General features: G+C 38.1%; 1 protein-coding gene across 3 annotated transcripts in view; it reads left to right on the forward strand.

Annotated features, from left to right (window-relative positions):
• The window catches only part of NEK11 (NIMA related kinase 11), an 82309-nt gene that overhangs the window by 47790 nt on the left and 9981 nt on the right, over window positions 1-24538 (forward strand). For all 3 annotated transcript variants that reach the window (XM_058039761.1, XM_058039777.1, XM_058039769.1), the window contains 3 exons: window positions 8674-8798; window positions 14041-14101; window positions 20301-20397. In XM_058039761.1, coding sequence (XP_057895744.1) covers window positions 8674-8798; window positions 14041-14101; window positions 20301-20397 — 283 coding nt within the window. The remainder of the gene's footprint in view (window positions 1-8673; window positions 8799-14040; window positions 14102-20300; window positions 20398-24538) is intronic.

Here is a 24538-nt window from a genome sequence, read left to right on the forward strand (position 1 = left end):
TTTTTTTACAAACTGTGTTGAAGGATTTTCAAGGTAGTTTTGTAAATCTTGGAAGGTTAAAAACCTGTAATATTTGTGAGAAGATCTTCCAGCATCTTTGTACGCACACCTTTGTTTTGGTGCCTGTAAAATTGTGCTTGTTCATACTCATGGGTAACTGAGTAACACACTTTAAGATGACCATACAAGTGATCACATTGCTCAAAGGCTTTAAGGAAAATCAAGTCTTGTCTTGTTTATCAGTCTGGCAAGTAAAAACAAAGCAGAATAGTACTTAGAATAAATGACATTAAGCACCTTTCTGCATTATTCTTGTTACATTATCATTTTTACATTATCGTTTTTAACCAGGAAATCTTGTCTCAATTAAGAGGACAGAATTGCTGTGAGTTCTGCTGTGGTTAACCATTGGTCTTCTCTTCCTTGTGATTACCCTACTTCCAGGATCCTAAGGCTTATTCCCTGACTTGCAGCAATGATAGCGTGGGATGCTTGTGGGGAGAAACTCGCTGGTTTAGTTCTGGCATTTGCAGTTCCCAGTCCTACACTTGTCCTTGGAACATGGGGTGACAAACTCCTGAGACTCTTGCAGGATCTGAGGGTGTAGTGTGCTCCTCTGACCTCCTCATCTGTCTCTTGTTTTCATTGCTCGGTTTCACACTGAGCCCAACTTGTCCCAGATTCAATTAAAGCAATACTAAATCTGCTTTATTATAGCAAAACCAAGGTTTAATGAAGTTTGCCAGTTTTACCCAGAAAGTGAAAATTTAATCACTGCTTTTTTTTTCTTTTTTATCATTGACTAAAACATTATTGTTCTTATTTAAGAGGTTCTTCCCCTGAAGTATTACTTTGGAGAGGAGGAGTTGAACTGTAGCCCAGAGCTCCTCAGGAAATCTTTTCCAAGTCTATCTACTTTTCAACATGCCTAGCTACTAAAATATTTTCATAGCTTCACAAAAATTCGTAGCTTACTTCCTACAAGAAGACTTGCACTTGCAGATTCGCAGAGGGGAACTTGCAAGAGTGAAGTCTTTACACAGCAGTTATGTAAAAAAACCCAAACACTTTCAATGTGGGGAGAGCAAATTATGTTACTGTACAGCTCCTGCTTTTTTCCTAATCTATTTTTTAGACTGGTTTATTTTGGCATTGATAAAGAGAGTCTATTTCAAAATTCACCTTGGTCAATGACTACAGTTAAAATTATTCTGTCCTGGTCTTTTTAAAAATGGCACAGGAATTCCCTTCACTCCTTCCAAAGTATTATGTTAAAAAACATTTATGAAACCCTCTGTGATTTTAGGAAGCAATTAGAAGCAAATGCACTAAAATAATACTGCACACTGGATTCTATAGCAGATACTTCCAGATAATTTCAGTCTTTTAAATCTTCCTTAGAAAGATGCTAGTTTCTATTCCAAGTTGTCCTACATGCACAGCAACATAGCTTTGCACTGCACGTTAGGCATGAGGCTAAGCTGATGTAAATAAAGATGCACCAGGCTTTTGCTGCAAACAAAGCATCAGTGAATAGGATGGTGTTGAAAAACATTTTATAAGGACTCCCAGTCCAGCCCCATTTAGAGTTTTATAGCTTATTTAACCAGCTAGAGGTCATTTCTGGGGAGCTGAGACAAATTATATGGTGATGCAAGAAGCTGGAGGCATTTCCAAGTGAGGAAGAATTTGCTGTGAAAGAAACTGTAAGTGCTGAATTAGTTTGTCTATTCTGCCAGTTTAGCTTTCGCTGCATGTGGCTGTCAGACAACTGGGTGGAGGGAATGAGAAGGTGACAGCAGTGAAGATCTTGGTGGAATTCTCCTGCTGTATTTTCTGCTTCACAGAGCAAAGTGTGCCCCTGTGATCTTTTAAATATGTGCTTTCACAAGTGAATTTCATCTAGGTGTATAAGGGCTTAACACCTTTTTGCTTGGTTGCAATCATTTGCTTGTTTTTCTTACTTGTTCAACATATAACTTATATTATTGCTTATATCTAAGTAAAATGCATTTTGCATCTTTACTACATCCAGATTCTTGTGTGCACAACTGCTTACACCAAGGTTGTTTCCATTTGTTTTCTTCTCTTTCTGTGACTTCTGGTTGTGAAAATGGCCTCAATTTAAATCTTAATCATGGCCTTCTTGAACCAAATCTCAGGGAGAAGGAAGTGAGTCTCTTAAGGGGCAGATTTTGTGTTAACATGTGGACTTTTTCCTTCCCAACACTCTTGTCAGACTGAAAGGGAAAGTGTCAGGAGGTCAGCATCTGCCAGATTCAGGAGGAAATCTGAGTTTTTATTGGAAAGTATGCTTTGACTGATAAAAAAAAGTTTAAAATAACTCAGGGAGTAAGATAGTTTTTAAGTTGATGTCATTGGGTCACTTTTCCTTCAATTTAGATCTCTTGGTCTGTTCCTGCTGGAAGCAGTGCAAGTAGTAGGGCAACTTTTAAACTGATAAGGACTCTTAGGCATAAATGAAATGGCTTCCAAACCTCACTAAATGCTCCTTGCTATTGACTAAATCACTATGTTGCTCTTTCTCTTTATTCACCCATCATTGCTAAAAAGATTTCTGAATATTTGTAAGATTTTTAGCTTTGCTGATCTTTATACCATGTCTGAAAGGCAGCATGGCTTTGTCTTCATTGTCACTGCCTACCAGAGCTCCCATTTCTGTGTATGTGACAACTAGGAAATCAGAAGAAAAAACAAATTATTCAGAAAACTAGGCGAAAAAGTGATTAAATTCTTCCTTCTTGCTGTTCATTTTTTGTTAACCACTCCTTTTAAGGTCTTCTTTTTTCCTCTCATGCTCTGTCTCTTTACTTACTGAAAAAAAAAAACAGGTAGTGGCATGTTTAGGGGAAAAAACTGTGTCCTTCAAATAAAATATTTGTCTTAGAAATTTAATTTTGGTTAAAAAAAGGTAATTTTTCCTTGGATAAACATTTGAAACTTGCTACTTTCTTTCTAACATCAAGTAGTAGATGATTTCCATGAGGCCACTCTGATTTATCCCCTCTGTATCTCTTTTTCCAGCCATTTCATAATAGGTAGTTCTTCATTCAGCGACACCCATAAAATAATTGAAGCTTTTTAACTTTTTTTAAAATGCAAAGATGAGAATTAAAAAATATTACTGTTTAAATTTGGTTATATTTCTAGTTCTCACTTAGAAGAACTCATTTTACTTAATGTAAAGCTGCTCATGGCCATGTCAGAAGATGATTCATTTAATAACTTTATAGTCCTTTAGTGCTTCTCCAGAAGGATTGTACAGAACTTTCATGGGCACAAAAATCCTGTACATCTCCTAGTTAATTTCTTAAATGCATGTTCTGAGAGTCTGTTTCTGCCTAGTTTAGAAGAGATGGACAAAAATATTCCACTGTCTTTCTGAACAATGAATCTTCAGAGCTTGAAAACGCATTTATCATCTATACCTGACCAAAGGATGGTGATTTTCTTTGACTGAAACTTTTAAAGTTGAAGGGTTTTGTCTTGCACAGGGGAAAAAAACCCCACCTCAAACTCCGAAGCCAATCTGACTGAGCTTAGATTAAAATTAAGAAGTTATTTTATTTTTTCTAATCATATGGATATTGTCCTGAGCTGCAGAGTGTCACAGAGCCCTTCATCTCCTTTGTGGTAGAATCTCTCACTCAGGATGATGTAGCTCAGGGAAACATGTCTCTGTCTTTCAAGCATTTCTCCTACTGACCATGCTTCAGCTCCTTATGTTTTCTTCCTTGAAGGCAGAAATCCCTTTGTGTTTCCTCCCTCTGTGATAAGTGATGCACAGCTCTCTGTGAAGAGAGCTGCCTAGTCCTGAGCACCAGCTCCTCTTGCAAGCTCCTAAGTTTCTGCTTAGCTTAGTTAGTGTGTATGTTAAATATGTGTGCACAGACAAATAGATCTGGGGAGATTCTGAACTGTTTGTGGGGAATCAAACAACCACAGCATTATAAAATAAATTAGGTTGGAAGGAACCCCTGGCAGCCTAGTCAAACCCCCCACTCAAAGTCATTCTTTTCAGATCAGGCTATTTAGATGTGTCTGATCAAGTTTTGAACACCTCCAATGATTGACCTCTTGAAGCTTCTTTAAGCCCTGTTCCAGTATTTGATCACACTCCTTTTCTATTTTTTTTTTCATGATGTCAAATTGGAATTTAGGATGTTCCAGATGTTTGTTGTGTCTTGTCCAATCGCCATTCAGCTCTGTGAAGAGACAGGCTCCGTCTTCCTTTTATCCTCTCATCAGATCTTCCTTTTAACCTCTGAGCAGCAAGGTTTCCCCTTTGCCTTCCCTTCTCAGGGCTGAAGGGACCCTGCTCCCACAGCCCCTTCTTGCACCCAGCTTGGTGCCACTGTGGCATCTGCTCCAGTAGGTAACACCTGCTCGTATGGGATCAAACTGGAGTTTGCTGATGCATTTCCACAGAAAGGAAAGGATCAAGGGCACCTTTGTGGTACTGAAGGGGTCCTGCCAGGACCTTTGTCCGGGCCCTGTGTCTCAATTTTCTGAGTTCTCTGTGTCCGTCTGTGGTAGCAGAGGTGTGGTAACATCGATTCCTGGTGTCCTGGTTCATGTCACCATCTTAGGAGTCCATTGTGTCTCATGGCAGTGTGTGTCACAGCAGTTGAGTGATTTGCTCCTGGCTTTCCTCTGTGTGATACTGTGCAAACTGAGGAGTGTAACAAAATGAAAATGTAGCAACTTTTTCCTTAAGGTAGGAATATGGCAACTGTGCAAATCTGTCTTTTTCAAGAGATGCAATGAAGCCTTTGGATCAAAAAGTAAAACAGTCCTTAAGAGTCAAGTGTGACTCTGTTACTGTTAATACAAGCGGTGAAAATTTACATATGTTGCACCATTCTGTTTTCTTTTTTCCTTTTACTGTTTTTTTTTTTCTTTCCTTTTTTATAAAAGTGGTCTCCCTTATTGTCTTCTGCATGCTCTGGAATGTGGGAATACTACATCAATGCAACAATGACGAGTTTCAGGCAGAAGAAAATTAAAGATATTTATCAAAGTATTTTCATCTCTTTGGAGAAAATTGTTGTTTCTGAGTTACCATGCTACCTGAAACAAGCTCTGCTGGATTTAAGCAAAATATTACAAGTATCACATTCCTCTGTTTTCCGTTTAGCTTGTCTTCTTGGGAAGTAGCCAGACTTTTATGGTTTTTTTTAGATAATGGGGTTTTACCCTTCATTCCACTATTAGCATCATGTTACTGTATAGAAAGAGATCTGTAGAGGAATGGTTTTATTCGAAGTTTGTTTTCTTTTGAATATCTAACAGCAAGTATCAAGTGTCTCAATGCTATGCCTAAACCATTTAGCAATACCAAAGCAACAGCTGAGTTTGTTTTGAATTCAGTGCTTTGTAAGCAAATAAAAGCTGTTGTGCCTGGCCTTGGTGCAATACTCACAGCTGGATAAAGCACAAGGTGCTTTCAGAGACCAGCTGAGAGATGTGAGGGTGTGAGAGGGCAGAAGCAGCTCCACAGACCCTTCCCTGTGCTCCCCGTGGAGAATGTAAGGATGCTGTATCAGAGATGCTCAGCTGGATGCCAGTCCAGCTGTCAAAACAGAGGTGGGATCCCCTGGGTTCTGCAGCAGCAGTTTTGTTTCCTCTTTCAGCACAATAGTCTTGGCATTGCCCTCGCTAGCACCACTTCTTTACCCAAGTACCTCCCAGGCACAAATAAGCTGAATTTCCATTTTATTTATCAGAACAAAGGGGCAGAGGGTCATGGTCCTGTCACCAGCATCCATGCTAGGCTTTGCAGTGGTCAAACAGCCTAGCCCAAAGAGAAACCTTTTTATTAAAAATACTTCTCTGAAAGCACAAACCAAAGGATTTTCTTCTGCATTACATTACTAAGTGTGCAGCTTCACTAGTAATGTTTAGGAATGGGAGCAGTAACCAGCCTTTTGTCGCCTGGTTTGTGGAAATTGGAGGTGTATGTGAAATCACCTGGAATTACGGGAAGACTCAGATAGCAAATATTCCAGAGGATGGACTGCAGACATGGAAATGGAAGCCTGTGGGGCCTGAACTCCCCTGACAGTGCCTGTCCTGAGCTGAAAATAGCAACTCACTAGGCCAGCACAGGTACAGCTTGCCAGGCTGATTTATGGTGTCTGTTGTGCCAAATCCACCTGATCTGTTCCTGAAATTGGTCTGATCCTGGGTCTCAGCTCAATAAGCTGTTCTGTACTCAGCTAATTCTGCAGAGAACCAGAGATGTCTTGTGCATCTATAATACATGGAGGACTGGGACCTGGCTCTACTTTGCTAAGATTCAAAGATTTGTTATATAGGAACAGTTTAAATAAATGTGTAGATGCTTTGAAGGCTCCTTCTTTCAAGATGCCAGTCATAAAACCAAAAAGTTTTAAGAACTTTGATTAGGTAAATGCCAAATTCCCCTGCACTGGACATGCTATTTTCTTTCAGAAAAGCCACTTGGAATTGGTTTCTGAATTGGGGCCAGTAAACTTGTACACCTTGGGACATCTCCAGCATCTGAGCTAGCATTTCAAATTGCATTACTAAGCTCAGATTAACTGGCTGCCTATGAACAGCTGTCAAACCAATTTCACAAATGGTGAGGTGAATAATTCCAACAAGGATGCAAAGGCTGTCATGGGAGTGGAATGAAGCCACTGCCAGCCTCTCTGCATAGTTCAGGGGCATCACCAGTTTTCTATGGCCATGGGCTGCTCACAAAGAATAGAGTTTACAGCAGCCAGAACAGACTTTTTAAAGTTACAGTGATGAGTAAAAAGACTGATTTTGATACCTTGTTTGGCTGGAAAGGGGAGGCTTGCATTTTTTAGTACAGCAATAAACAAATGCAGAATGTGGGAGGAGATGACTCAGAAAACACCAGCACAGTCTGATGTTTGTATTACAACATAATAAATGGGCTGTTTTATATGTATGTGAATGCACGTAGACAGAATGCAGATGAACCTAATAAAATTATCCTAATCACTGGGATGACAGCCTCTCTGCAAGAAAGAAAAATTGATCACCTCATGTGGAAAAGGAGATGTATCTTAATTTTGGGGTGTTCTTTCCATGTAGAAAGGATGATATTTAAGATTCTCTTTTTAATAAAGTTCTGGACTTTCTGTCAAATGACACTTTGTAGAATTCAGGCAATTAAATAAATGCTTTCTTTGTGAGAAAATATTTTTGGATTGGGGATGTTCTTCTGGAAACTCAGGTATTGATTAGTTGTTTGTTTTTTCAAACTAAGAAAGGTGAAAAATAGAAATAGGAAGGATTAGGATTCGAAATTGTGACAGTGGAGCATGGGGCTTTTATGCAGCTTCCATTAATATCTTAAAACAGAAACCTGAGTAAAAATGTGTCACCATTTTGGAGCTAAATCAGGTTTATAAAGAAAGGAAGTATTTTTGAAATTACTTTGGAGACAATAGATAGTAGATCTTATATCTCCACAGGAGAGCTTAACCATCTAATGCTGCAGATAGCTACACTATTTTTTCTGAGTTCTCTTTCTTTCACCTTAAGGATTAGAATTATTGCTCCTGCCCAAACTCAAATGTCTTTTATATGGATTTTAATTGCGTTTCCCTGTTTGAATCCTTTTGAGTTTTTATCCATGTAAAACAATTTAAAAATCGATTAATAATTTTTATGGCATATTGTTTGAACTTTATTTAAATGTAGTAAAATAGAAGATAGTTCTTATTTCTCTAAAGGGGCAGTCTTAATTGAGGAGAGTGGTTGAAATTAGCATTAGCTAAAATTATGACAATGACAGTGATTATTTATGGCAGCTGAATATTAAATATTTTTTTGTCTTTAACTAACATTTCTTGTAGTAATATCCCCCTGAAGGAGATGCAATCAGACTTCAAGCTGTTTCACTGATTCTTTTGTACAGAGTCTGGGATGCCAAAGGATTTCACCCAGTGCAGGGTGGCTGGAGTGTCTTTCAAGCTGTGATGAATGTGTTGAGTTTTAATACCAATTATTGTACTTCATGGGCTCATTGGCTGCATTAATATTGCACTCACTGCTAGTACTAAAACTTGTGATGGTAATAAATTGAGAGGGCATGACACCCAAGTAGGCATTGCTTGATTTTGTACTAGTTTCTTTTGTTTTATTGTAGTTTTTCTTCAAGAAAGTTTGGGAAAATATATACATTTAATTTGTCATATATTTCAAACATGTACCTGATATATACTATTTTCTATTTTAGCTTAGCAGTTGTATTCACCCCAAGTTATGTGTGTTAGAGAAAACAAAACTGAGTTATAATTTCAGCTCACAAAAGCTGGATTCAATTCAAAACTGGCCCTGCTTTGACTTAATGATGCCATAAGGTCCCTTCCAGCCTGATTTATTGTATATTTTAGAGATTTCAGTGCAATATCAATATAGATCCCTTAGGTTCATTAATTCACACATGATGAGGATTTGCATTTTGCCAGAGACAGCTTTATCCCTGCTTACCATGTCACTAAAGACAACATTTTACTCTGAGAACCTATCCTTTGCTTTCAATTACAGAATGCATTGCCGTTGACATAACACTGGTGCTATAAAGTTCAGTTATATCTTTTTCAGATCATTCTTTTTTCTCTATATATGCTATAAACTCATTATTGCCTTTAGAGATCCCTGAAGACCCAGAAATTGCAGAAGAATATTATAAAGATGAGTTTGAATCCTGTTCAGAAGACAGTGAAGAGGAAGAAGATGCAGAATTGTCATGGACAGTCTCTAAGATAAATCACCAGGTAAATGTGACCTTTGAGAACCCTGTTTACACTTGATGCTCATTTTCCATGAGAAAACTGAGTTCCTTCTCAGAATTTGTCCTACTGGCATTGCTGATTTTTTATTTTTTAGGAGTGTGTGTATATATCAGTACCATGAATTAATTATATGTGTATTGTAAGATACTGATGAGAAAGATTTTTGCATTCCTTCAAGATTAAAGGTAATAATCCCATGAATGCCTTAAGGTAGATCATTGCCAGAAACCATTCTTGTGACTCTAAAACACTCAGAGTGGGATCCTCTCAAATGCCAGCTGTGATTTAAATTAAATTTAAGCTGAAAGTATACTTGAAGCATAAGATCTACGTTCCAGCTCTAATTCCCAAGCAAAGATAGTCACCTCTACTTCCTGCCTATATTAGACATATTTTCTAGGACAGTGTGATGAATGATGAGCCTAAACAGCTGCAAGACTTATCCAGCAAATCTGTAGACTTTTCCACCTCACTGAAAGTGTCAGTGAAGAGAAAACTTATTGCTGAAAGGCTTAAAGCAGCTTTATCAGTTAAGGCTGCCACAAGACAGTCAGGGATTGCAGTGTGAAGGTTGAAGATTATTGCAAAAGGCACCTAATTTAGATCTGATCAGAATGAGCTGAGAGGAATCTTGTCTCCAGTGATCAAGTTTCCGTGAAATCAATAAATTTAAGTGCCTGAGACAGTTCTGAAAATGGATCTTCCTAAGGCATTCAGGAACTATCAATTTCTCCCATGGGCCTCCAGTTCCAAGCATGGCCTGCAGTGCCTCTGAATGGTACTATCTGGTTCTGCCTAGGAACAGGAACTTTATTCTGTGATCATGTGCAAAGTTTGCAGAACAGGGTGTGATGTCTTCTGCATTCCAGGGAACCAGCCAAGAAGACTAATACTCTTCACTAAATTATAAATAACTTGTGGTTTTTGAAAAATATGAACCAATAGCTTCTTTGAGATGTAGTTTTTAAGGCAAAAATAAAGTATGAGAAATCAGAACTCTACTTCTACCACAGTAGTAGGGGATCCTGAAATTGTCCCACAAGTAAAACTTGAAGTTTACTCAGAAACAGATCCATTCAATCTAGACATGTCCCCCTAACTTTCAGATTAAACACACAGGATGCCTTAAAATTCAGGAGCAGATTGTGCAATAGTAAAGAAATTGCTATTCAATTGCAAAACAGCGAATTATCTTAGACAATACTTTTTTAAAGTTTGCTGCATTTATGCTTACCCACAACACATAGACATACAAAGAAACCATTGCCCAGAAAGTCTACCACAAGGTACTCTTGAAAACAAAATTACTGCTCATTTTCATCAGACTCTGAGACAATTTTTCTTGTTTAGAATGCCTTTTGAAATTTTCATTCGACTTTCATTGATGGTATCATTAAGTGTCAATCAGTAGTGGTTTTGAACAGGCAGACTGCTGCTTAGAATTAATGAAGGGCAGAAGGCAAAAATAGATTTCTCAGTAATGCAGAATAAATTAGGTGTTGGCATTCAGATGTGAGCTGTAATAGTCCCTCATGTTGGACTGACTGAAAATCCCATAATAAGAACCAGCATGGTGGGCTGGAAGAGCCATCCCACTGACACCCCATTGTCTCTGTCACCTTAAGATATTGAATAAGTATGTTTCTGGCTATTGACACAATTACCTTTTCTGTTTTTTGGGAAGTGAAAATAGGCAATTTTTGTTTTCTCAAGTGAAAAATTCTGCATTAAATCCGAAGTGAAAGCAGACTGAACATACCTGTTTAAATCTGAACACCTTTGTCCCAACTCAACAAACAGAAAGGCATGAGGGGAAGTAAGCAAGCATTATTAGGGAGTAAACATCTAATTCAGGTTGGATGCAATACTCAGAGATGTCTCTCTTTGGTGATTATAAAGGGATTTACAGTTATTAGCATGCACACCACATCTTTCTTTGGATATCAATGGTTATGTGAGATGAATCCCACTCAGAGGTAGGTGGGATCATGCTCACTATTAATAATAAGCTTCAAATCCTACCAGAATAGCAGAGGTTTGCCTCTGCAGTTATTTACTTAATACCAAAACTCCTACTTCTATTTCTCTGATGGTATTCATACTCTTAAACCCTTTCTTCAAAGATACCTTAAACCAAGCTTTTGGAGATGTGTGCTAAAAAGTCATTCCACAGCAACACAGTAAAGGCTACTAAGGTAATTTCTGCAAATATCTTAAATTTCCAATCCCAAGATTGCTTTAGTAGTTACTTCTGTGCAGAGAGGGCAGAAATGCTGCACCTGGTGGTGCTCTCTGGTGACCCCATTATTTCAAACAAGGATTAAAAAAATTTCCAATGTTCATGCAGTAGCATGGGGTCAGAAAAGTCATCTTTATGAACAACATATTAAGGTGCAAGATGTAGAAAGGGATATGAACTATTTATTCAAGCTATATTAGGCTCTCACAGATGTCAAGACAGACTGAGAAGCAGCAGCCTCATGTGGGATGTAAGACTGCTTAGGAAGGTAGAGTTAGGCACTGAAACACTTTAATTTTAAAGGTTTAGGGTGGGAGCTGAGACAGCTTTTTTTTCCTCATGTTGGTGCAGCCAGTCTTATTTCAGACGCATTTTCCAGCACTGGAGTTTAGTGTCCTTTGTTCCTTTCTTTTGGAGCAGAAATGCACATTGACAGATTTCAAGCAGCAATTTGCCAATTACCTTTCCAGACCTCCACCTCTTCAAGCCAGTGGTTCTTTTCCACATGTTTTTTAATGGGAGAACCAATTTCTAATTAGGGGAAAATCATAAAAGATAATGGCAAACTGTTTTTAAATGCATTTTAATTTGTGATGTTTAACAGAGGTTTCATCTTGAAAAGTTAGTGCGTAATGAAGCTTCCATTGGCTTTGATTTAGCTGGGATGCTGGTGGATGCTCTTTGCTGCAGTTCATCACCATGCTCTTAGTGGTTTTTCTCATGAACATAATAACAAATTCACCCTCTTCACTATGACAAAGTCTACTACTGTGATGCAGTAGGTTCCTGTTTTCAAATTCCAAGCTGCTTCTGAGATTGTCAAGCCAGACAATCAGCTGACATAAATTATCATAGCTCCAGCAGCTCTGAGTGGTCTGTGTGCTGTGACCCCTAAGATGCTCCACTGGATTCATAACATATGTTTTGGCAGACTTGTGGCTGTTAGAAATGGGGTTACTGTTCTGAATCTGGAATGTGCAAGCATTCACCCACACTGGCCCTTGTGCATGGGTGTGCCTCTCTTCTGGGCACAGTCCCTTGCCCTTGTCCCTGCTCTAGGGCTTTGCTTTCTCTGGAAACAAAAATAAAGAAAAAGAGAGAGAGAGAAAGATTAAAGAAATACATTTAATGAAACAGCTAAATCCTCCTCCAGTGCTAAACCCAAGTGGGGAAAAGATAGGAGTGATGAAGAGGTGAAAATATATCTTTTGCCTTACAGCATAAAGAGAAGAAACCAGCTTTGTTGTTATAATTGGAGTAAATGTGATGTCCTGTTGAGAGAAGTCAAAGGTTTGGGAATTACAGGCTTTATCCCATAAAAAAATGATTTAAAAATGTTTTATTGAAGCAATAGTGTTTTATATGGTTGTTTACTATGTTTTGCCTATCTGTCTAAAGATTTGTGGTTAACTGTTAGTGATAATGAAAATAAACATAATTATAAATTAATATTAGCAGAAAATCAATACAACTTTTTCATTTTGAATGAAAAAGATTTAATGAAATCTTTTTAATGAAGTCCTAATGGTTCTTTTTTCTTTTTAGAAGTACAGAGAAATTATATCTGTAATACTGTCTTAATTCAATATTCAGTATGTACTGTGTATGTTAACATAATGAATGCATTCCCTGGCATTACCTGGCTGCAGAACTGGAAACCCTTGTGCTGACTTGATCCAATCATGACCCCACAGGCTGCTCCAAAAAGGAAAAGAGGCTCCTTTGAACCTCTGAGCTTGTGGGTTACCTTTTGTAATGGCCAACCAAGAACCTGATTCCTGTCTTGCAAACCTCAGATAAAGTAGCAGAGCCTGTTTCAAATATAATGCCATGAAACAATTTGGGGTGAAGAATAGTTAGTTTATGCTCATCCATAACAGCTCCCACTTGCACCAGAAGGTCCCTAACCAGCTGGAAGTCATTGCCAACAATTTATGCTGTCTTTCTTAGGTGTACTGGCAGTTCCTAAGTTGAGAAATTTAGAATGGGCATTTTAGTAAAATCACAGAAGAATATAAAACAGGTTGTCTCTCACAGAAGTGGAGGTCGATAGTGTTTGTTTTTATTCCATTGTTTTAAATCTTAAAGGCATAGAGTGCTGACTATTTTTAAAAAATACATATTTTTGACATATTTTTTAAAAATACGTATTTTTGACATATTTTTTCAAAATACGTATTTTTGACATATTTTTTAGCAAGGTCGAGATTTTGACTGTCAGTTTTAAATATCAAGAAATGCTGTATTTTTAAATGTGATATGGCAGCAGCTTCTACACACTCAGAGTCCAAGTATTTCTTGGACTTTCATAAAATTGTGATGTTCTTCCTGGACAACAATCATTGCTTAATGGCCAGAACTTTAAATTTCATCTGTGTACACAAACAGTATTTCATATGCATATCATGGCAAAACTGTCAGCCATCTGTTTGGTAGCAGAACACTTGAAATATAAAAAATGTTAAAATCTCTTCTTAATTAAAAAATTTTTAATTAGTTGTTGTTACTAGACATGTAAGTGGATGCAATTACATGAAATATAAGTATTAATTTGCTGTGGGCAGCTATCATAAGCATAAAAATTTTGGCATAGTTAAAAAGTATAAACTTGCCTTTTTCAATGTAATATTGTTTTAGATATTCCAGAACTAACTGATGATAAAATGGGGGTATATTTTCAGAGACTGCACACCACCCTCCACAGTAAATATATCTCCTTTAAATTCCATGCACAGTTGTTCTAAACACTTGTGGTCTGCAAGGAATCTGACTTAAATTGTTGTTTGGTTATTGCATCATTCCAAAGTTTGATGTTTCAGGAGAAGGTATAGAAAATGTCCTGAGCAATGTAACTTCTTTATAGTTTAGTCTTGACACTTACTGATGTGACATCTTCTATGTTTGTGGGATGGTACCTCTGGGACACAGTGTTTGTGTTTAGGTTTGTGGTCACACAAATGCTGTTCCTATTTCTTTTATTCACAGGACAGTGATATGGAGGCAATGGTTGAGTATTTGGAGAGTGTCCTGAATAGCAGCTCACTGGGTAAGATGATGTATCTTCTTTACATAGCAGCAGTTATTAGCAGTCTGTATCCATCACTGTCCAACTATTTCCATTTTGCCACAAAATAACTCAAAAAATGTGATCCCGTTGAAAATTACTTCCTTAATCTACTGCAAAGAAGTGTAACTATACCAAAAGAAAAGACATAAATAGTTAAGTGCTTCTGTTAAAAATAATAAAACCATAAAGCATGATAGTTAGAAGTATAGAATGTTATTAAAAAAACTTCTAAAAACTTGGCTACTGTCATTTTCTCTCCAGAGGAAAATATTTGAAGATGTGTAAGCTATTTTATAGTTATTAATCCTGGTTACAATAGGAGAAAATGAATTAAAATATTTAATGTTTTTAAAATTATGATCAAAATTTGGATAATAATTTATGTAACAGTATCTCATTCCAGATACAAAGAAAACAGTGAGAATTTAAGTCTATAATTTAATCCTAAAATCTCTGGCAAAATATTGTCTAGAGATTTACGGCTGGAAAACCTGGGTCATTGTGGTCTACTTAAAAGCTAAAAAGAAAACTTATGAGAAAGAGGGCTGTTTACTGTGGCTGTCACAGTCGCTGTCCTTAGAGCCACCGGGTGGGACTGTGCCAGCAGCAGCCTGAGTGTGAGCTGCACAAAAGGCCAGCTGAGCTCCCAAAGGCTCCCATGGGAGCTGCAGCCTCATTTAGCTGCTTTGTTTGCACTCATTCAGTTGGGAGAAACCTGGCTTGGGATTGTCTAAAACCACAACTCAGGAGACTCCTAGGAAGTCATGCTGCTTCCAGGGGTTCTTCCAGTGCTGAGCTCTGGTTCACCCCTGCTTGTGAGCCTGGGCAGATGGGAAGAGAGAGCCAAAGAAGAAGGATGAAAAGGAGTAATCAAAGTTGTTCCCATCATAGTCTTGTAGCCACTGGTCACCTTCAGGGTCCCATGCCAGGAGACCCTCAGCACTGAAGAAAGGAACATTTACATCCAGTTTCTCTTCACACTTACAGAGAACCCCCTGTCTCCAAATTCTGCACTCTTTTATGCATTTGCAGCATCACTGTCTGCAATGGGTTTGCAGAAGTTGAAATAAGAAAAAAATTTTGCTCTGTGCTTCAATATCCCTTCATTTAATAAAGAGAGGAATTGCCTTGAAGGTTGTGAGAACAAACAAGAATATTAAGACAAACAGTGATATTTTAAAAACAGTATTAGAAACTCCCTTATCTTAATCTTTTCCCTTCAGAATTAGGGACAAAAAGATGACTTTTTAAAATTTGTAAGATTAAAGAATAAATTGTACTTTTATCACTAAAAAAATTTTCAACCAGTCTGTGATGAAACTTAGAGGCTATTTTCAAACTAGGCAGCAATTAGGTATGATTTTCTCCAAAGAAATATGTGTAATGATAATAAGGGACAAATCTCCAGGTTCCCTTTTATCTTTGCATGCCCAGTATCACTTAGAAAGTTTAAACTTTCATTATTTTAAGTTTTTCCAAAATCAAGATATAAACCTGCAGTGGGGATCATTTTTATGTGTGCTAATGTTCAGTTATACCTTGCATATTCTTCACTGGGCTCCAAATTCCCATTACATCAAAATTTTCTATATATAGTGCAATTTGCATGAGTTAGATACTTGCTGTCTTTTTCACCCTAAAGCTAGTTGTGTCCCCTTCCATGTCTGCATTTCTTTAACTAACCAATAGCACATTAGTTTTACCCATGGCATTGCCAGTGCTAGCCAGAGCCTCCCTTCTTGACATCCCACGCCTGTAATCCTTTGCATCTCATCTTCTGTTCCCACTTTTCAAGTCATCTGCTGTTTTACCAGGCCTGTACTTCTCTGCATTAATTGAATTAAGTTAGTTATAAATATGTCGTTCTACACAGAATACTACTAATCCATCTAAAAATGCAGGTTGTATGTTACAAGAATAACTGGAAATAAAACAAAACAGCCCACTACATAGTAATTCAAAGAACTGCTGCTATAGCTTAAGCACTTCAATCAAAATTTCTGTCAGGACAAGCCTAGATCAGACAAACCTGAAGCCTTGCAGACTCAGTTCCAGGTGTGTGGCCTGGGGCAAGCAGTGGCAATACCATATTGCTGGGCTACAGAGCTGCAACAGAATTGCAATGGCTACTCCTGAAAACAGTGTGGATTTCATGGCAATAATAGGGCAATGGAAGCAGGAATCTGGCCAGGACAGAATTTCTTGTAGCGTCTTTCATTGTTAAAGATTATGAGTCATTCCAAGCGGTTGTTAGAGGATAACCAAGAAGAAAATGCTAAACTTTTTTTTGTCAGCAAAGGCTGTGATAAAAAGGATGCAGTAAATATAAATTGTTTTTCAACATGTGGAATTTGTTTAGTATAAACCTCAGTGTTTATAAAAGGACTTGGGAGGTAGCTGAGTTTTCTCCTCAAGAGGTCCCAGAATCACTCCAACTACAAGAGCTTTTGTGGTACACAATTGCTTTTGTGTTGTCTATAAAAGTCCATGTGGAGAGTGTTTGAAATAAGATAGGCTGTGCTGATAAATTGAAAAATTGTGAGGATCACAGAAAAAACTGCAGAAGATTTTAAAATTTACTAAATTTGCCTGGCATAAAGGGAGAGAAGGTTAGGGGCAGTTGGGTCACTTTGTATTGTTTATGAATCTGGAAAACACATCTGTTTCTAAACTTTTCTATCTTGTACAAAAAGGCATTGTAGGATCTCATACGTAGCAGTGAAAGGTAAGGAAAAGAAATCTGAAATACAAACAGAAGTTTATGGTTCAGTGGAGATAACAGCTTCACAACTCATCGTAGCTTATGAAGAGATGCAGAAGATGTGTATCACCTATTCTTTGGTCATTAGCAGGAATGTTTGTAGGAATGCCTTTGGACCATAATTTATGAAAACTCTTAGCAGATAATGCACCTGTGAGTAAATTCCTTTCTCTGCAGATCCTCAGTGCAAACCTCCAACTGGTGCTCTATCACCTGAGAGGACAAAGATCTTTTGCCCTTTGCCCTATGTTGTTTCTGCAATACTGGGTTAGACATTGGGAGACATTGAAATACATTTAGAAAGCAACAATACCTGGTTTTGAAAAGACAGTGCTCTTGTTGTTTCATTTGATTTTGTTTAATGGATCAAGAATGATACACTGGATAAAAAATGCAAATAATTATCTGGTAACTTTTTGAAGAAGCCTAATTCCTTGTTGTGTGTTGATATGTGGGTACACAAACTGCCTGAAGCTGGGTGCAAAATACATTATTAATCAAGTAACTGCTTCTAAGAAAATACCTTTGATGTAGAAGTGGTATGGCTATGAATCACCCCAGCAACATTTATTGAGGTGTGCTATAGCACCAATGTATCAAGCTGTTAGCAGCCTTCATTGAGAACTCATTTTTTAATTACTAACCACACCTTCGCAGCATCTTAAAATATTCAGTCTGTGCTGCCTTGCAGTAGCTAAAAAATCATATTAAATGGAGAGAAAGATATAGAGTTTGCAAGATATAGAGACTAAGTTTTTCTTGGCCAACTGCCAATGTGTAAAGTAGACAAAATTTGAATTATTTAGCCAGAAATCCCAGGGGAGAAAAAAAAACCAAAACAAAACCCAAAACAAAAAAGAAGGATGTTTTTAATGATGAAATGTCAGAGGAGAAGGAAATATTGTAGTAATAAATATACTGAATTCACTACACAGAAAGAATATGCTGAGCTTTTACTACGGTGATCTATCCTGTGATAATAATAATGGCAGAATTTATCTGGTGCCTGTGGTTAAATGTACTCCTTTTTAAGAGACTGCAAGGTTTATATTTTCCTTAGGACACTGGTGCTCAGGGCATCAATTTTTAATTGGTTTCAAAGCACCAAAGCCCAACATCTGGACCTTAATACTGTGCCAACTGTGAGAGGAGCCCACTAAGTCACAAGCGCTGCTTTGTGCAGCACCTGGGATTTCCTGAGAGCTGTCCTGAGGATAACTCAATTTTCCAGTGCTGCTGAAGGAGTTGAATGCTTACAGACTCCATGTAAAACATATGGATATGCATGTGCACTCTTACAGTAAATGATCAGGAAATGCTTTTTGCAATAATGGGTGAAATAATTGGTTGTGAGTAAGAACTGGGCTTGTCATTTTTCATCTTTTAAACTACATTAACTATACCTGAGTTGTAATACTTAGGCACCAGATAACTCTTAGCTATTGGGTGTAAGATAAGCTAGGAGTATGTTTTTAAATGTGCAATTGTTTGTTCATCCTGCTAGCAGAATCAGAAATCCAGTTCTTCTGTGCTTCCAAGCTTCTGAATCCAATCACTGTGAGTGATTCAGTAGGACATTCACAATGGAAAGCTGTAATCTCAGCATTCAGATGGATGTGATCAGGGTCTAGAATCACATCAGGCATAGGAGCTTAACTGTTGGGAGAGCCATGACTGCACATTCCAGGGAAGCATTTGGTGTTCTCTGGGGGTGTCTATATCAGCTCGTGGAGGGAAGGGAGCTGCAAGCTGCCTCTGGCTGCATGTGATCCTTGTTAATGCAATCCAAACTAAGCCAAACCCCAGCTGAGTCCAAGTTAAAAACCCCTGGTAGGAGAGGAGTGTGTGCTCAGTTGGACAAGACATTGTGTTAACGTGTTTGACCTTTGGCTTGCTCCTACCCTATGCAAAGCCCTCCCATGCCTGGTCAGAACTTGGGTCCTGTGGGGCACAGCCCACACATTTACACCCTGATACATCTCCTTTTTTTGGGAAGTGAAATCCTAGTTCCAAACAATTTGTGAGAAGGGGCTAACATAGCTGCTTTGTTCAGCTTAACAAATTGAAAGCTGAAATTGGATTTTTTTTCCAATTATGAAGAAATGAAAGGTGTGGTATTTGCTGGGTCTCCAGGATGAAGGGGGACTCGATGAATCTGACTCCATGTTCCTAGAAGGCTAATTTATTATTTTATTTATTATGTTACATTAAAGAATGCTATACTAAAACTATACTAAAGAATAAAGGATACTTACAGAAGGCTTATCAAGATGCTAATTAAAAACTCGTGACCTCCTCCAGAGTCCCGACACAGCCAGATGGTGATTAGTCATTAAGTCAAAACAAGTCACATGTTGGATAAACAATCTCCAAACCACATTCCAAAGCAGCAAAACACAGGAGAAGCCACCAGATAATTATGGTTTCCATTTTTCTCTGAGGCTTCTCAGCTTCCCAGGAGAAGAAATCATGGCAAAGGGATTTTTCAGAAAATATGACAGTGACATGAAAGGAGTATGCAAAAGGGAAGGAAATAACTGCATAAGCCAAGGGAAAGGACTGGCACAGGAGGAAAATGAGCATGAACTGCTTGACAAAGAAATTTTATCTGGAAATAGATTTTAGCCACTAGCTCCCAGTGAGGCTTTGAAATTGTCTTTCAATGGGAGCAGTCAGGGCAAAAAGTACATAAATTTCTTAGGAAAACCACAGACTTGTATGATGGGATGACTACATGAAATTGCAGCATATTTGAGCTGATAACCCTGACAGTCCTCTGTGATTCAGCACTTCTGTGTTCCTGTGCACAAGTGCCTCAGTGGTACGTGAGCCCTAGGTCCTGAAATATTGCAACAGCTCACAAGGCCTGCAAACAGAAAGAGTGGGCATGTGTGTTTATGCATGTATATATCTCTTACACATACGTATGTATTTACAAATACAGGAATGTTTATATATATTTTAATACATAAAAGGAATACCTGTATCTGAAGGAGAAACTGATGTCTTAAGAGAAATATTTCCAGTTTACAGCAATGATCAAGCTCAAGGAGAGACCTGCCTGTTAGGAAGAATGTTCTTACTCTTAAAGATAAGTAAAAAACAGTGGAAGAAAATGCATATTGTCTAAACAAATATAATTTTTTTGGATATTTATTCATCCCAGAACTTCCTGAAGTGATTGTCCTTTCTGTTGTAATTCCTTGTGTATTCCTTGTTATTACAGTTCTGGTGCCTTGTCCCTCAGGAAGGAGTTGCCCTTAATGTACATTTAATAATCTAATTCATCTTTAATTAATGTGGCACTGCCTTGTGAGAAACAGGAATAGTCTTCCTCCTTCTGACCGCCCTTGATTCTGCAATAGAGCTCGGGGGATGAAGGTGAATAAGGTTGTGTGTCTGTGCATTGATTTGTAGGCTCGAGGACTGTCACCAGAGTGTCTCCAGGGGAGCCCCAGGGATTCAGAGCTCTCAACAGCACAATGGCTGAGACCAAGCTGAAACGCATGAGGGAGTAAGTAGCAAATTTACGTGTTACCAATGTGCAGGCAAGGAATATGGATTTGGAAAACTGCAAAGCACAGCAAATAAAACCCAAAAATCCCAACAACAAAAAGAAATGGATGGTAAGATGTTCAAAGACTTGCCTGCTTGCCTCCAGAGAGGATGAAAACTGACCCTCACTTCTGATTGTTTTCTTGTAAGCTGCACAATCACTGACATCCTTCCAGGATCCAGTTGCCTTCCCTGCTGTCAGTGTCATTCTGAATTTCACTTTCTTTATTAGCACAGCCCATGCCCACAAATCACCTGCAAATGTACACATTACCACCATGTTTGCTCCCTCAACTGCAATTCATTTTTGCCTGGAATGAAAAGTAAGTGGGTTTGTTCCCCATGGTGATTCTAAACCAAACAAAATTGCTGCTGTTGGCTGGTATTTTCAAATGAGACAGCGGGCAGTACATGGACAGTTCCCTTTGAAACTCATTGTCTACTCATTTTCAGCATTGCTGAAATCCCAGCTTTATTTATAAAGGTTTCAGTGTCTTAATAAAATGAAGATCTGCACTTCCTTTCTAGAATGTACTGGTTAATGTATCTTGAGCCTTTATCTTGACTCAGTAATTTCTGGCCTTCCAAGATTGATTGCATCCTCTTTTAGGTGCTGGTCTGATAATCATAGTGATGTGTATTATTTCTGAGATCAAATATTCCTTGCAATGTTGCAAGATTCAACTGCTCTCAGAATATAAACTCTTTAAAAAAGGGCAATTTTTTCTCCTGTGTAGGTGGACAGTGGCAATAATGTGGTGGATGTTATTGGAATACAAATAAGTTCAAACAGTAGATGCTAAGAGTTATTTAAGTGAGCTCTCTGAAGAAAATGAGTACAATTCCAGCAGAATTGATAGCAATCACTGTTTAAAACAAATCACCATGTACTACAGGAAAATACCAATCACATTTACTCCTGATAGAAGTTGTTTAGTTTTATAGTATTTCAAGATTCAGCAGCTCCTGAGGTTTCACTTCATGGCTTAGCACTTACTGTGCAATCAGTCCAAGATCTCACAGCCTTCCATTTGTACTGCTTTCCATTCTTTTTTCATGGAAACTACTTGGAAATTACTGCATAATGTTGTCCCAGCTACTTACAAGGTGAGATTTTTTGTCAAAATGCCTACTGAACTTAGAGATTTCACCTGGTGTTCTCATGGTTTCTGGATAGAAATTAAAATATTTGGACCTTGTGGTCATTGGTTTTAGGGCTGAAGTATGTTTAGATCACTTATTTCAAATTCCCTTTTTCTAGTAATGTTTCATGGTTTTCATGGTTTGTTGTGACTCACATTATTGTCCTTTCTCCAAAACATAGCATGACTTTTTCATTCTCTGAATATGTAAAGGTCAGAAAGGACTTAACTGCTTGTTAAGTGTTAAGGAACAAGTCAATGAGCATAGTACCCAGCATGTGCATAGTCAAGGAGATCCCTGCAAACTCTGACCCATGGCCAGTCTACACACAGGGCACAGTGGGGTTTTCAGTGGTGAGAAGGAAGCACATCTGGCTATAAATCAGTACATAAAGCCACAGCTTCTCTGCTCATCCTTCAGCAAACTTCATATGATGTGGTTTTTGAATGTCATTCACGTAACAGTGCCTCATAAGTGAGGCTAATATAATTTAGACTTGTGCTATTCAGTTTTATTTGGATAGGTGCAGAATTTTGGAGGAGAGGTCTTCCAGATGCCAGCTTCTGATGAAGGAAACAATGTGGGGGCCTTGTCTTACTGAGACAAACTGAGTAGCTGGAGTTCCTAAAAGGAAAGAGGAGAGCAGAGCAGGGGCAATAATGTGGAGATGCAATGAAATCTGTTTGGGTGTCAAGTCACTCTAGAAAGAGGACTATGAAGGATTGGGATTTGTACCATTTCCAGATGTTAGGAACAATAGGTTCTGATGAGAGAGACTCCTATGTCATGAGCTGCTCATGAAGAAACTTTGTGCCCATGCATTACAGATGATGTTACTGGCAGAAAGTGTTGGTAACTCTGATAAAATGGTTAATTAATCTAAAATAACACAGGGTTTAACAGTGAAAACACCTTTTAGCCATTTCCAATTGACACATGAATAATGCTGGCTAGCAAACTGCTGTAGCAAGGCAGTCACTTGACAAGATATTATGTGCTTATTGCTTGAGTTACTGCAGCATGACTCACTAAATGCCTTCTTTGACTTGCTGTGTATCAGAGCATCAATTTAGGAGATTCCCACTGTATTCTTATGGTGGACTTGGCAAAGATCCTCATGTGAGAGCAAAGGTGTGCTAAAAATCTTTATGGGAATATAGAAGGAAGCCACTGATATTCTTGAAGGTGATAGGTAGGAGTGCTTGGTCTCCTCTTATTTTAAGTGAAATGAAATGGCTTTTTTATCACTACAACCCCTAAATATTTCCCCTGACTTTTTCTTTCCAATTACCATTGCACTGTCTGTCCCAGCTGATAGCATCCAGCATCAATGTAAATTGCTGTCCTCTCAGGAAAAGTCATGATAAAATCACCAACTCCAGTGACAACAATTTCTACTTTATTATATTTAGTATCAGAATTCATTATGAAGTTTATAAGAGCAGAGGTTTAACTTTACCTTTCAAGCAGAATTAATTGTCTCCACAAAAATTTCCACTTCAGTGCTAAGCATTTGGATATTGGGATCTGCAGTGCTGATAAGAAATCTTCACTTTTTGAACTAGCTCAAGGTTATTGTTATGCTCCTTCCCAGCCTGGTCTCCCAGCAGTGACAATTCAACCAAATACAGAAATTGGACTGTGAGACTCTTATTCCTTGTATTGGGTTTTGAAACTGAGGAATCATGTTGAATGCAGGAAATGGGAGGAGCCATTTCCTGGTATCTTCTGTCCTGGCCACCATCAAAATCTCGAGGTGGTTCCCATCTTTGTTGGCATGAGGTAACTTGGTGCATGCCGAGTCTGGGAAGAGTTACTGCCACATGCTATCCAGAGCCAAGTTATCTTCATGGAGAGGTCCTTAAAGACAAACTTCTCAGACTGTTCCACTGATGTTCCCCCGCAGAGACTTTCCAACTGTGCACCTCAGAAGAGAACAACACTGTTCTTCAGAAGCAATTCCTCAAGCCAAAGCATTTTTCCCCTGTCAGATTAAATTGCAGTAGCACCTATTAATTTTTTTGCCCCCCGAGGTCAATACAAAAAATTTGGTTCAGATTGTTTTGTGCTCCTTTGTGGAGATATCCATGAATATTTACAATGAGTCATTTTAATAGCCACGAACTTTAATATGCACTTTAGAATTCAATAAAATGTATGGCAGTAGAAGGAAAAGGCTTTTATGGCCCAAATTTTAAGTAAATTAAAATCCTTTAGCCCAGCAGTGTGCACCTCTTAGTCAGTCCCCAAAGTGTTATGCACAGCAGCGTACCACGATCAGGAAAAAGACTTCATCATCCCCTGCTGAGTGTAAGTAAAGCAGTCTTTCAGAAGTCATGAAGAAAAAGCATTGGGTGATATTTTTATTCTGCTCCTGTGAATGTTCATAGCATTGTTCGTTTAGACTCATGAGCAGTATGTATATATGCTTCTTGCGCTTGTGATGCTGCCATCAAATGCATTGTTTATCTTAAAAATTCAGAAATAAAGGTCATTTTGAGGTCATTCAGTAGGCACTGGATGTTCTTTGAGATAAGTAGTCCTAAAATGCTAGAAGTACAGAAGGCTTTTTGCACATTTATTGGTGCAATTAAAAAAAAATTACAGTAAAGAAAGTGTTTACTTGATGTAGTATTTCAATTTATACAGAGTGGACCTTTCTGAGGCAACTGAAACTGGTTTTGTTATTTATGTCATTGAGGGCAGCTTTAGTGAAGACAAAAGCAACAAATACAGAAAAGCTAATTGTTTTTTAAGATTTTGATATAAGAACTTATCAGTGACCTTTTGATTGTCATTGACTGTCATGTTGATGGTATCATGATGTAAACAAGCTTGAGGAATGTCTTCTCACAGACAAAAGACATATTTGGTGAGGAAATTTATTGACACTGTCTGAGCTACCACTTTCTTGCAGGTGAATAGAGCACTCTTGAAGATATTGCTCATGAAATGTT

The sequence above is a fragment of the Melospiza georgiana genome, chromosome 1, assembly GCF_028018845.1.
Source record: "Melospiza georgiana isolate bMelGeo1 chromosome 1, bMelGeo1.pri, whole genome shotgun sequence".
In the NCBI taxonomy this organism is placed as follows: domain Eukaryota; kingdom Metazoa; phylum Chordata; class Aves; order Passeriformes; family Passerellidae; genus Melospiza; species Melospiza georgiana.